The following is a 13,918-nucleotide window of genomic DNA, read 5'->3' as shown; positions in this document are numbered from 1 at the left end:
TTGACTATACTGTCATGTAGCAGATGTTGAAGGCAAGGCTATAAGAATTCCAAGAGGCATCACTTCTTGACCTTTTGTCTAAGATCAATGAAGAATTCTAAGAGACAGAAGGGATATAACTGACATTGTTGAGTAGAACTCCTTTCTGACAACTGAGGCCATTTGCCTTATGACATGTCCTCATGTTGGTTATATTTGAACTGTGTAATAATAACATAGATTACTTCATCAACTGTCCAAACATCTGCATGTTTCCAATTAAATAACTTATTTTTTTTAAGTAGGCATTTATTCACATTATACTCTTTAGTTTCAGTTGTATCAATAGTTCAAAGAAAGAGACTCAAAATACAATTTGACAACATCATAGTTTTCATTTCAGATAATCAGATTTCATTTCTCAATTAATGTTTTTATGAGGGGAAAAAATTAAATTTTATTATTCTTAGAAAACTTAAAGTAGGAGATATCATTCTAAAGTAGTGGAATAGTAGGGCTTTAAAAGACCTTATTGATCATCTACTTCAAACTTTTCATTTCTGTTGGAAGAAATCAAGGCATAAAAATTTAGGGCACTTGCTTTTAGTAAAAGGGATAACTGGAGAGATGAAAAGATCTGTGCACCTTATTCATAATTTATTGCTCTTTCTATTATAATATTGTTCGCTCATTAGTCGTGACTGTTGCTCCCCAAAAATCCTGTATGCTCTTCGGGCATAGTGTGTTTAGGAGCTTGCAATGCAGTATTAGCCACAGTTGTAAAACATCAGAACCCACTTACTGAATTTAATTCAAATATGTTTAAATAGATGATATTACCGCAAATCAAAGATCTCATGAGACTAAGGATTTAAGGAGAATCATCAAGTTTCTAAATGTATTTCAATACATTTGGGTTTCAGAAGAAAAAAAAGAATTATAGTTTATCCTTAAGAATTGAAATATCTTGTTATGAAAATAACTACAACACTCCGTTAACTCGTAATATCACTAGAGTATGCTACTAAAGCTTTGTTAGGGCATTAGCAGCTTTTTCTGTAGAAAATCAAGTTCTGAATCAAAATGGAAAGTCGGGAATACATGTGTTTCACCAACCCCAGCAATGGAAAGAGGGACCATTCCTCCTCTCTGTTACAATGACAGCATTTACATTACATGGAAAGGACTAGAAAAAAAAGTTCCCAGTGAGAGTGGGAAGGAAATGAAAGGCCAAGAAGGATCTTGACTGAATACAATAGAAGAATGTGATGGTGTAATTAGGAAGATAGAGAGGGAGAGAATGTCTCCACTAGCATTTGGGAGGACGGAGAAAAAAATTCTTATTTTATTTATTTATTTATTTATTTCAATTACAGTTTACATTCAACATTATTTAGTATTAGTTTGAGGTGTACAGCGGAAGAAAGAAAAAAAATCTTCAGTGACAGAATTGGATGGGTTTTCTTCTTTCACTGTTCATCAAAAGTTTCTGGTCAGAGCAACAATTCATATATAAGCAAATATAATTCAAATTATTTTAAATTGGAAACAATCTAAATCTGTTTGTAAACAAGCTAAAAGAGTAACACCTCTGTGCTTGACTCTATCGCTTCACTGATATAATTTTATAGATTAAGCCTTCACAACTTTGAATCGCTGATGAGGGAGTGTCATTCATTCATTCATTCCATCAGTATATATTGAGCATCTCCTATGGTTGTGTACTGTTCTAGGTGTTGGACATATAGTGATGAACAAAACAGGTATTCTCTGCCCTTTTTGGAGATTCTACTCTAGTAGAGGAGACAAACAATAACAATAAGGGCAGGTAGCAAATGCCTGAAGCAAAAGTGGGAGCTCATGCATTTTATCGATGAGCCCTTGGCCCATCTGTGTATGTTTTGCAGGAAGAAAGAACTCACAGCAAACCATACTTTCATGAGTTTTAATCCACCTGTGCATGCTGGTGTTAGTAATGCCAGAAGAACTTCCAACAAAGTAAAAGACCCTTGAGAAACTGAAGCTTTTCAAGCACCCTGGCTAATCCACTTTATTTAGTCTTCTATTTAATGTCTCTCCTTCCTTACCTAAAAGACGACAGAGAAATATGCCCATATTTTCCCTTCTGAACATGTTTCTCACCTGCCAGCCATCCCCTTTGCTATCATTCAGTTCCCCAGGACTGTGCTGTAAATCTGCCCACCAGATAAGTCTCCTGCCCACCGTTCTTTCATCCTGAGGCAGACGTAGCCTCCCGCTCCTTATCGGAACAGTTCAGAAAAGTTGTTCTATGTTGTAAATTTGTTTTCTTTAATTTTTTTCAGCTCTTTTATTTTTTCAGTAAAGTTCAGTTTTCTAAGCTCTATAATGCACATTAAAATGGAAGTCCTTTTTGTAACTTCTTAACTTAATTTCTTAAAACAGAAGCTTGGCCTATTTTGCTGAACTACACTCCCTGCTTTATTTGACCAGTGGAAACTCTGAGAGAGATATAAATAGTTCTTAAGGAGAAAGGAATTTCCCAACTTGGAACATAGCCAGAAAATTCTTCACTTTGGGTAAACGAGAGAAAGAATCAGCAGTTATACATACCCATGTAAACACATATAATTTTTACATGGAATGCAAAAGAATTAGCAGCACTACTTACCAATGCTCTCCTTCTCCTTATTAACTAGGAACAATGAGCAGTTAAGGAGAATTAATCTAGATGGTCAACAAATATTTAAAATACAGAAGTTTATATGCAATATCTTACAGTATAGAAAAATTCATGAAATCCATAAAAGAGTAAAACTGTAAGTGTTTGGTGAAGATTATTAGTTCAAAGAGAAGAACTTAGTACAAATTGGGAAAATCTAAGATTTGTTTCAAATCAATGAACAGCTGATCTTGGTGACAGATTGGATTTAAGGGATAAAAAAAGGGGAAATGACGGAGATAGCACCAGAGTTTTTTAGACCAGGAGATGTAAATGATACATGAAACATAAATATGAATTTAGTTAAGGGCAGAGAGTCACTAGTGTGGCTGTTGTAGAATTTGTGAAAGGAACAAGGATTGGCTTGGCCTGAGCCATGCTGGCACTGAGGTATTGGCACATCCAAGGGGGTTTCCTGACCCAGAGGAAGTGATGCCCAGGATTCCTCCCTGGAAGACCTGACATTACCGAATTGGAGTCTTCTGTTTGGATTCCGACACACCTGCCCTTGTTCTGTGGCTGTCAGTGAGACCACCCACCAAGGGCAAAGCCTGTGGTCTACAACCCACACCCAAACTCAAATTAGTATGAGCTCATTGTCTCTTCCCAAGTCTGGAAAACCCGTGGAAAATCAGTTCCACTTTCCAAAGTGCAAATTCACAACACTTCTCGTTATTGTGATGATGTATCTGCTTCCTCCCAAGAAACTTTCAAGACGAATGTTTATTATTATTTAAGAGGATGTTTACAACTTTTCTTCTCAATTTTCAGTTTGAGCGGCTGAATCTTGCACTTCAGAGAACGCTGGAAAAACACAAAATAAAAGAAAGCAGGTAAATTGAACAATTTTAGTTGTATGAACTTCTTATTACCATCCCTGATACCATCACTGATAACCAATACTTACTGAAAGTATCAGTTTATTTTGAGTGCCCAGTCTGGATTAAGTGTTTTAGCTGCCACTAATCTGAAAGTAAGTGCACTTATTTCTCACATTTTATGCATTACTAAGCTCAAGTGTATGTAAGATATTTAGAAGTTCATAGGGGTTTAGGAAAAGGTGATCCGAGTTTCCAGCCTGGGTGTTTCAGAGACCATGACTTAACCATGTTGCCATATCCTGCTGCTTTGAACAAAATTCCATAGGTCTCTTCTTTCCTAAGGGGTAATTTCGAAAATACTTAACAGGAAAGGCATGAATACCAAACCCTCGGGGCACACTCCTTGCCTGAAGAGTACTGCTAACAGGTTGGAGCAGGGTTCCACTTCTGCCCTTCTCCCCAGGTTAGACTTTTAGGTGCTGCATCAGGAGGAGATGAAATGGAAGAGGATGGAGGAGGGTGACTTGGGAGGTTGGGGAAGCGACTATTAATCCTTATGAAGTATTTCAGTATCTTCACCCTTTGAGTGCCAACATCACTGTGAGCAACTCTGACAAATTTTCCCAAAAGTGCTAGCGCGGCTCCCAGAGACTCTTTACGATGGCCATACATGTAAATAACAATGGAATAATTTGTATTTTATGTTTTGTTCTCTTTTTTGTACCTCAGGTTTTATATTGATATAATTATTTCTCACACTGATCCAAATTTTGTATTATGCATGGCACTCAAAGAGTTCATTTCCAGTTGGTTACACTGGGGTGCACTGACTGAATACCACTTATGTTTACACTTTTTTTTCTTGTACTGTGTCATTGAAACTTTCTTTAAGCTAGCTTTCTGCAGAGGCTTAATATATAAGGGAATTATTTTAAAAATCTGATTTCTATCATTAAACTTTCAAATAGATCTTGGCAATTACTGCTGACAGGTAACTTGATTTCACCTTGTTTTTGGTTCCCTGAAATCCCAAAGGATTATTTAATCTGCAAATTATAGAATAAATTCTCGAGTTCAAATTTACAGAAGTGAATATTGAAGTTTTGCAAACCAATCCCATTGGCAGAAATATTTTATATGTTCATTCATCTCCCTACTACTCATGAGTGAATAATCTGTTCTGTGGATTATCTGTGCTTAATTTTCTGTGCTGACTAACTGGTCCCAGACTGCAGGCAGCGGGCTGCCAAGAAGGGGTCACAGACGGGTCCAGAAGGAGAGAGTGCAAATCCCTGTGTCTGACAGGGGCTTTGTTTACACAGAGATATGCCAGGCATTTCAGAACACCTCTGACCTTAATTCTCAGTCAAGCCGATAAGATAGCTCCAAGTCAGTTAGCTGCTACTGTGTCTGCCTGCTGAAATCCTCGGCAGCCATTTTACACCAAATTTATTCTCAGGGCTTTGTGTTCTGAAATGTTCCTGAAGCTGGACAGATGCAGACATTGCATCACGGTGTGTTCCCAGCAGTGCATCTTTTTTAAAAATCTCAAAACTCAAACAATTTTTTTTTTTTTTTTAATTTGGAAACCTTGAAAAATCCTTAACCACTTTCCTGACTTCTTACCTAGCTGATCATACGTTTAAATTGTCCTAGCGGTAATGATTCAGTTGTTGAAATAAGATGAGTGTCCTTTTTTTTTTCTCATAAGAATGCCTGTTGATAGGCCAAATGGCTGCCCTCTGCTTTGCCCTTCTTAAATTCGTGGGTACGCTCTTTGTTTCTGGGGTTTTCCCCCCATCTTTCTGGACGGCAACTGTCATTTCTGCTGCTCTCCCCTTGCCAACTGCTGAGCACACCTTACTCCTTTTTGCAGACTACTTATTATCTATGTAACTTGAAAAGGAAAACACCAATATGTTAAATAACAAACTGTCCCTAAATGGAAGACTGGAATTCCCTACTCACCGCCATCTATCCTTTAAGTGGATGAGTTGAAGTAGAACCATTCTGCTGGTATCTTCCTGGGTTGGTTGCACATAAAGCTTTTGTTTTGTTTTGTTTTTCCTAGAACTTTTGTTCACATCATCATATGCATGAACTCATGGCTGGTGTGTGTGTGATGTGTGTGTGTGCGTGCATGTGTGTGTGTGTGTGTGTGTTGCATATTTGCTGGTGCACATACAAGCTGACCCCTCCTTTTCTGAAGGTAAAGACAGGGAACTTATTTTGAATTACACTACGTGCTGTTTACCTCACTTTGCTCATGTCTCATATCATGGGTGCTGGGAATTGGCAGAATTATAATTCTCTGAGCAGATTTGCTCTAATTCTTTAGAAAAAAATAGAAGTTACTTAAATGGCAAAAACGAGAAGCAAATCTAAAGACTGACTAATATAAAATAATATATATCAAGGGGTTTGGTGATGAGAGAAGAATAGGCTTTGGGTGGTGAGCACACTATAGAATATACGGATGTGCAATATTATAAAGAAGTACTATATATCAGGGTGTTTGAGGGCCTCTAATGTCAAACTAGATAATACCGTTTAGTGCTCTTCAACCCATTTAAATGAGAAAAATATTTCCACCTGGTATTTAAATAATTATAAGTAATATACCTTTATGTGGTAAAGTAGTAGACTGAGCAATTTTCCTTCTTAAAAATATTTCCTTCTAAAACTGTTCTATATGTATCATGTTCTTTGAAATCTGTTAAAAAATTATAGATTTATGCCTGTTTGTAAACTTGGATTGTCTAATGGCAAACTGAACCACAAACAGAACTTGGGGGTCCTTTAATATGCTTCTGTAGTTTGGCAAATTGGCTCATAATTGGTCATCATTATCAGGAATCATCGTAAAAAATTCGGCAGCAACCCTGGCTGCTGTGGCTCGGTGAATTGAGCGTCGGCCTGTGAACCAAGTGTCACTGGTTCGATTCCCAGTCAGGGCACATGACTAGGTTGCACGTCAGATCCCCGGTTGGGGGCATGAGTGAGAGGCAACCACACAGTGATGTTCCTCTCCTTCTCTTTCTCCTTTCCCCCTCTCTAAAAATAAATAAATAAATAAACAAACTAACAACAAATAAATAAATAGATTATTAAAAAAATTTTCAGCAGCAAGTTGTCCAGCTGAAATTACCAGAGCCTTCTACCAATCAAAATGTATGCTATTATATTATCAACTTCTATGTTATAGAAACCAGTATAGTAATTGAATAAAGAATAGATTTCTTTAGTTACTCAATTTTATACAAGATCAAGGATACAATTTAATGTAAAGATGTCTGAGAGTTAAATATATAGACCTTCTGTGAATTAGCTTTAGGAAAAAGTAGGGATACTTAAAAGTGAAATCCATTGTTATATAGATTTTTCTTCTTGACTGGGTTTTCAGAAAAACTCTGGGCAGCCTTATCACCATCCCCTTGTGGGCCATTTCATATTCTAGGTTCCCTGCCAGTGTAGACCTCTATAACATTAGCCTAAGTAAAGTTCAGTTAAAAGGTAAGTACTTCATAAAAAATGATGGAGCACTCTGCATCAGGTATATTTGGGGATTTTCCAACATTGCTTTGGGTTGTACATATCACACTACTGCTCCTTTCATGTAACCTTGATAGTCAAGTTTTGCCTGTACAGAAAAGGTAATTTAAGTTATTATTTGTCATAATTTATCTGTTAGAATCTGAAGTTTTAGCATTATTTTGTCATTTTATAATTTAAGATATTGAAATACTTTCAGAAAATCTGTGGAAAGAGAAGACTTTGAAAAAATAATTGCAGACCAAGCCCTGGCAGCAGGTAATAGAATTGTTTACATATATGTGATTAGGAAATAATTATAATTTTAGAACTGATTTTTTTTTGTAAATTAATGTTTTCTACTAGTAAAAAATACTTACTTGTAGAACTAGTATTTTCTTCTAAAATATTTATTTGTATTTGCTGGTGAGTTCCAGTGTGCAGTGCTCAATGTTATGTATTGTCTTAGTTTAAGAATAACTCTTTTCCATACTGTATGTTTTTGTTTGACCTAAAATATTTCCTCTTCTTATAATGTTTATTTGCTGAGAATTAGATAAGACTGCATGGAAATCTGACTCATAAGCATTTATAGCTTTGGTCTTGAATTTAACTAAGCGTTCCTGGTTTATACATGAAAAATACTTCTCAGCAAAGTAAAATAAAGGATTTTTTAAGAGGTTCGATACAATCATGGGAAAAGGGGTGAGTAGTGTTCTCATGTTAATAATTAGAGAAACAAGTAGATGAGTACATTTGTTGTACAGTCCTTTGCACAGTGTGAATACATAGCCCATCAAGTTAAGTTTTTCTAAAAGTACAAGATATTAAGATGGCAGTAATAATAATGGTGATTATTGCTAATTATATTGAACCCTTCTTAGAAGCTAGGTACTATTCTAAGCATCTCCCCCATGTATCAAAACAGCACTATGAAAAGGGCACTATTGTTTTTCCTCAGTTACAGATTAAAAAAAAAAAAAAAGGGTGGTACACAAAGTTTAAAGAATAAAGGATGTTAGGGAAGAAGTTCAAGAAAGTAAATAATGTTTTCCAAACACATATTCACTAGGGTAACATTAACCAACAAGGATGCTATTATACTCAGAAAAAAAATTACTTTAGATTATCTCTAAAGAAAAATGACAAAGTTGAGCTTCACAACCTGTGTTTCGAATTAATGCCTGTGTCTGAAGCTTACTCTCCTGGGGGTCCTGCAGGGGGGGGGGCATGCCCTTTCATCAAGGTGCACTGGTTCTGTTGTTACCAAGCGGGGAGAGCTTTTCCTGAAATGGATCTGACCCTGCAATTCCAATTGCTCTGTTATAGCTAAGTTAAGGGAGATAAAGATTGTATATTATACTCATTGGATCATTATTTTTCAAATAGATGATTTTGGATTTTTATTCAGTTACCAGAATTTTAGTAACTAATCTGTGTAGATAATTTGAATATAGATGCTTAATTTCTATTGGAACTCTTATTACCAGTTATAAAGGGAACTAAATCATCAAATAAAACAATGTTTAAAATAATAGTAACAGCACAGTTATGGCAGAAAATGTTAATATATGCTTTCAGGAGTTCCTGTGGAGATCATCAAAGAATCTCTTGGTGAAGAGCTTTTCAAAATATGTTATGAGGAAGATGAGCACATCCTGGGTGTGGTCGGAGGAACCCTCAAAGATTTTTTAAATAGCTTCAGCACCCTTCTGAAACAGAGCAGCCACTGCCAAGAAGCAGAAAAGAAGGGTAGGCTGGAGGATGTGTCCATTCTCTGCCTGGACAAAGACCATGATTTCTTAAACGTTTACTATTTCTTCCCTAAGAGGACCACGTCCCTGATTCTTCCTGGCATCATTAAGGCAGCGGCTCACATCTTGTATGAAACTGAAGTGGCAGTTTCATTAATGCCTTCCTGTGTCTGTGATGATGGTAGCGAGTTTGTTAATCAGCCCTACTTGTTATACTCAGTTCATGTCAAAAGCATCAAACCGTCCCTGTCCCCAGGCAAACCCCAGTCCTCACTGGTCATCCCTGATTCTCTCTTCTGTAAGACATTTCCATTTCATTTCATGTTTGACCAAGATATGACAATTCTGCAATTTGGCAATGGTATCAGGAGACTGATGAACAGGAGAGACTTTCAAGGAAAGCCAAATTTTGAAGAGTACTTCGAAATTCTAAGTCCGAAAGTCAATCAAACATTTAGCGGAATCTTGACTATGTTGAATATGCAATTTGTGGTCCGAGTGAGGAGATGGGATAACTCTGTGAAGAAATCTTCAAGGGTAAGAGAAACTTAGTAGTATTTTGAATATGAGGTCAATTATTTCATATTTAAAGACCAGAAACAAACAAAAAAAGGCACACATACATGTGTGTCACTTCAAGTGTTTTGATAAAACATTAATATTTAAAATAATTCTAAAATACTTTTAAGGCTAGAATAAATTTAAAACAAGATTTTTTCTGCATGCATGTCTTCTTTACTTGACCCTTACTTCACAAATGTTCATTAAATGCAGTCTACCTTTTAAAATCTTGATGAAGCATTTTATAACTGAATTATAAAAATATTTATATAAAATATGTTTTCAATCATCCAGTACCTAACTTAATTTAGAATAAGAAGTATTTTTCTTAACAAATGGACAAAAATTATCCTTTTCTTATAGGACCCAATTAAATGTTTTTTTTTAATTAAATGTTTAATAAACATGGAAAAATCAATAACTTGTTTAGTTAATTGTTAGAGGATGTGGGGGGTGGTCTGTCGGCTCATGGTAGAGAACTTGGATAATTGTTTACTCTTAGGATACAAAGTTTGCTAAATCTTAGTTGATAGTACAGCAAAACTAATAGAGAGGCTTATGATGCATATAAATATTAGTCATACATAACCCCAGCAGACACAATATTCCCCAAAATGAAAACAGCTTTATAACTTTTTATCATAAAAATGTTATAGCTAAATGTTTTAAAAAATGTTAACTATAGTAAAAAATCAAAAACAAGTTATGTACACTTTTGTTTAAAACAAAAATATATACTATTTATAACTTCCATTTATCACTAAACAAAATATTTTGAGCATCCTTCCATGTCATTAGATACTGGTCTGTTTCACTTTTCAAAGGCTGTGTAGTATCTCATTGTAAGGTTGTCTTCTATTTAACTGTGCGCCATTGAAGGACGTGTGGGTTGCTTCTGACTCTGCTGTAGTGAACACACATGTGATTCAGGGTAATCATTTGAAGCCTCACCTCTCTCAAGGCTCCCTTGGTACACTTATTTCTCCTGGCTGTTACTAAAATGTAGTAAGAAAAACAGCAGCATGCCACTTCATGAGAAAGCCTTGAAGAAAGAATTATTCTCACTATTTATTGAAAATTATGATTTATATATATACTCTTCAAATGTCTGCATTCATTTTAGAATTAATAGTAAGTTGGTACTATAAGAATGCATGTTGTTCTTGGTCAGCAGGTAGAAAAATTTCAAGTATAATACAAAGGGATTATCACTATCTATTTCCCCTCCCGTCTCAAAAAAGGTTTTGGGAACTCACGTAAACCACAGGAATTTTGGTTCTCCTTTGCTTCACAGGTTATGGACCTCAAAGGTCAAATGATTTATATCATCGAATCCAGTGCGATCTTGTTCTTGGGGTCACCCTGTGTGGACAGATTAGAAGATTTTACAGGACGAGGGCTCTACCTCTCAGACATCCCGATTCACAATGCACTGAGGGATGTGGTCTTGATAGGAGAGCAGGCCAGAGCTCAAGACGGCCTTAAGAAGAGGCTGGGAAAACTGAAGGCCACCCTTGAGCAAGCCCACCAAGCCCTGGAGGAGGAGAAGAAGAAGACAGTTGATCTCCTGTGCTCTATATTTCCCTCCGAAGTGGCGCAACAGCTGTGGCAAGGGCAGGTGGTGCAAGCCAAGAAGTTCAGTAATGTCACCATGCTCTTCTCAGACATCGTTGGGTTCACTGCCATCTGCTCCCAGTGCTCACCGCTGCAGGTCATCACCATGCTCAATGAGCTCTACACGCGCTTTGACCAGCAGTGTGGAGAGCTGGATGTCTACAAGGTAGGGGTGGAGCAGGGCAGAGCCCATTTCCCAGGCATAAGCCACTGAGCAAAAGCATAGCAAGTAGCATCTGAGTGGTAATGCAAACAAGAGGCTGTCTCAGCAAGGCCATCCTGGGAGCCACATCCTGGGAGCGAGCATTGTGCACTGATCAGGGGGGTGCTTGCCAGCCAGAGATAGCTCTGAATCTGCCCAGAAACAGAGACAATGGTAATATGAAAAGACCACCACATTGTCTTCTCAAGGAATAGGCATAGAATGGTGGGATGATGGAAGATGGGAAGTGGAAGATGGGTGTAGGACACATGAGCAGGTAAAGTTTAGAAGTCAATGAACCGTACACTTGACTGTGGAGACTGAGTCATTAAGTATGATACAATTCAAAGTATGGCTTGCACAGGGAAAACTTAGCCTTTGTGTCTGTGAAAGTAAAGAAACATGAGGATTATACAAATTGTATTTAAATAGATTTTCAATACAGAGTTAATATGATATTTTTTTATGGCCAGTTAGAAGAAATCCCAATGACCTACTTAAGCATTATTATAGAGAGGCCGAGGGCAGAGATGTCTGAATAAGAGAGGTCTGTCTTGCAGATTTTGTCTCTACCTGACATATTTGTAAGCTGAGAAAGTTAATCTTTCTCATTTCTGAAACAGAGAAAATATTATCCACCTAAGTTTGATATGCATGAATAACATACATCATGTCCTATAATCTTTATGAACAATATTGTTGTAAATATTCTGGTAAGTAATACATGTTATTCATCAGGCAGCAGGATTTGAGTCCCTAGGATGTACCAGGTATTATTCTAGGCACTGGAGATGCATAATGATTGCCCCCACCTGCAATAAGCTACTTTTTAAATGCAACTATTATCAAACAATAGAACTAACAAAAAGATTCCATGTTCTGCCTGTTTTTTTTATAAGTAAAACTTTTTTTTTAACCGATTTAAAGTATTTTGCATTATTTTAGACATCAACATTAAGAATAGAGCATGCTTCTCATTTGTGTGGCTTGAGTCATCTCTTAATTTGCCACATAATTTGGAATTTCAGAGCTGAACTCAACATGAAATAGATAATTGAAGAGAAAACAGAAATTATTTATGGAAATGTAAAAGTCCTTTTTAAAAATCTAGATACTTGAAGTAAAAAAAAAAAACTTCCTTTTTAAAATTTCTAACAGGAAATTCCAGATGGAGCTATGATCCCTTGGGACAAAAATAGGTCCATGGATAATTACAGATAAAATAATTGGCTTTGGTTAGGTTAAGCTTGATGACCTCTTGTGGAATTTACTTTATTTATTTTGTAGACAGCTTCTATCTTGAGAATGTCTCCTTTCTCAGAATTATGAGAAAGAAGTCTTGCTGTTCTTTGCAAACTGCCCTGACGGATAGCAGAAGAAGCAGTCCTCTTCTTCAAGTTGAAAAAACGTGGTTATTTCTGTTAAGTATTTAGAATCTAGCCTCCTGACTACAAGAGTTCCCTGAATAACCCAGCTGTGGCCCGACCTAATCAATCACCTTCTTTCTCAGTTCTCACATTCACTTTCTCTCCGCTTGTGCCTTTTCATGAAACTACCTGGAGATAGCCATCAATAAATAAGGATCTTCACCATAAAATAAATGTAAGATACACAGACTGTATAATCATAGGCCGACCTAGAAGCGTCATGGCTTCTGAGCAATAGTTTATTGTTTTGGGGATCTGATCATACCAGGAGTTTATTTAATTTCACTTTCAGTCTTTCAATTATTTAGCTGTCTTTTTGTGTTAGTATTATTTATTTATTATTTTAGCCAATATCTACTGGTTACCCAGCATTTTCAGCATGGGTGGGCACAATCCCTGTGAGAAGAGTTGACATGTTTGGGGGTGGCGATGACAAATGCTACATTTCCATATGACCTGATGAAGACTCCATTTCACTCCAGTCTGTACAAGGTGCTAAAGTAGCACAGAGATTGGACACCTAACTCCAAGCAGCGGTGAGGGTACTGCTTCTCTTAATTAATAGCATTTATTGAGCACCTGTGATATGTTAGCTTTTTCATTAAGCTCTTCTTATGCATTCACTATCAAGAAAAAGTTTACAGGAGGCATTGTTACCTGGTTCATAGATTGATGAATAAACCAGGCACTATAGTATACCAGGTGCTAGACAGGTGTTAATAAAATAGACAGACTCGAAGAGCTTATATCCTCCTGAGGGAAAGAAGGACAGTACACAAATGAATAAATGTATAGTATGTTATGTGGTATAATATTCTGCAGGAAAAAATAAAGCAATTTAAGGGCGATTGCTATTTCATAGAGAATGGCCTTTCTCATAAGGTGATGTTTTATAGGGGCTGAAGGACATGCGGGACAAACCAAGTGGTTATCTGCAGGAAGATTATTCCAGGCAAAGAACTAGCAAGTGAGAGCATGTTTGGTATGTTTGAGGGAAAACAGCAGAGGCTAGTGGCATTGAGACAAAGTGAGCAAGAGGGAGAATTAACAGGTAAAGTCAGGAATTAGCAGAAAGGCAGGTCAAGAAGAACTTTGTGCATCTTATAAGCATTTCAGCATTTATTCTGAGTGAAACAGGAAATTACTAAAGGTTTATGTATCTTTTTTCTTTTCTCACCTCCATTTCTCCACACTGAAAGCTTTGCATAAGAAGAATGAGATGATCTGACGAGTTACAAAATATATTTAGAGGGGAAGAAAAATGAGGGTATTACAATTTGGTGGATTTAAATTAATTGGTAGCTTTTTGTAGCCAGTGTCATAGACAG

At 36.6% G+C, this 13,918-nt stretch overlaps 1 protein-coding gene across 2 annotated transcripts in view; it reads left to right on the top strand.

Moving 5' to 3' along the window:
- Positions 1–13,918, top strand: part of GUCY1A1 (guanylate cyclase 1 soluble subunit alpha 1) — a 53,394-nt gene that overhangs the window by 29,777 nt on the left and 9,699 nt on the right. For both annotated transcript variants that reach the window (XM_090288820.1, XM_090288821.1), the window contains exons 3-6: positions 3,452–3,513; positions 7,253–7,311; positions 8,614–9,323; positions 10,642–11,127. In XM_090288820.1, the coding sequence (XP_090144946.1) occupies positions 3,452–3,513; positions 7,253–7,311; positions 8,614–9,323; positions 10,642–11,127 (1,317 nt within the window). The remainder of the gene's footprint in view (positions 1–3,451; positions 3,514–7,252; positions 7,312–8,613; positions 9,324–10,641; positions 11,128–13,918) is intronic.

Source organism: Furipterus horrens, unplaced genomic scaffold (assembly GCF_987537825.1).
Source record: "Furipterus horrens unplaced genomic scaffold, mFurHor1.1.pri manual_scaffold_10, whole genome shotgun sequence".
In the NCBI taxonomy this organism is placed as follows: Eukaryota; Metazoa; Chordata; class Mammalia; order Chiroptera; family Furipteridae; genus Furipterus; species Furipterus horrens.
This window is presented reverse-complemented; position numbering and strand designations above follow the sequence as displayed.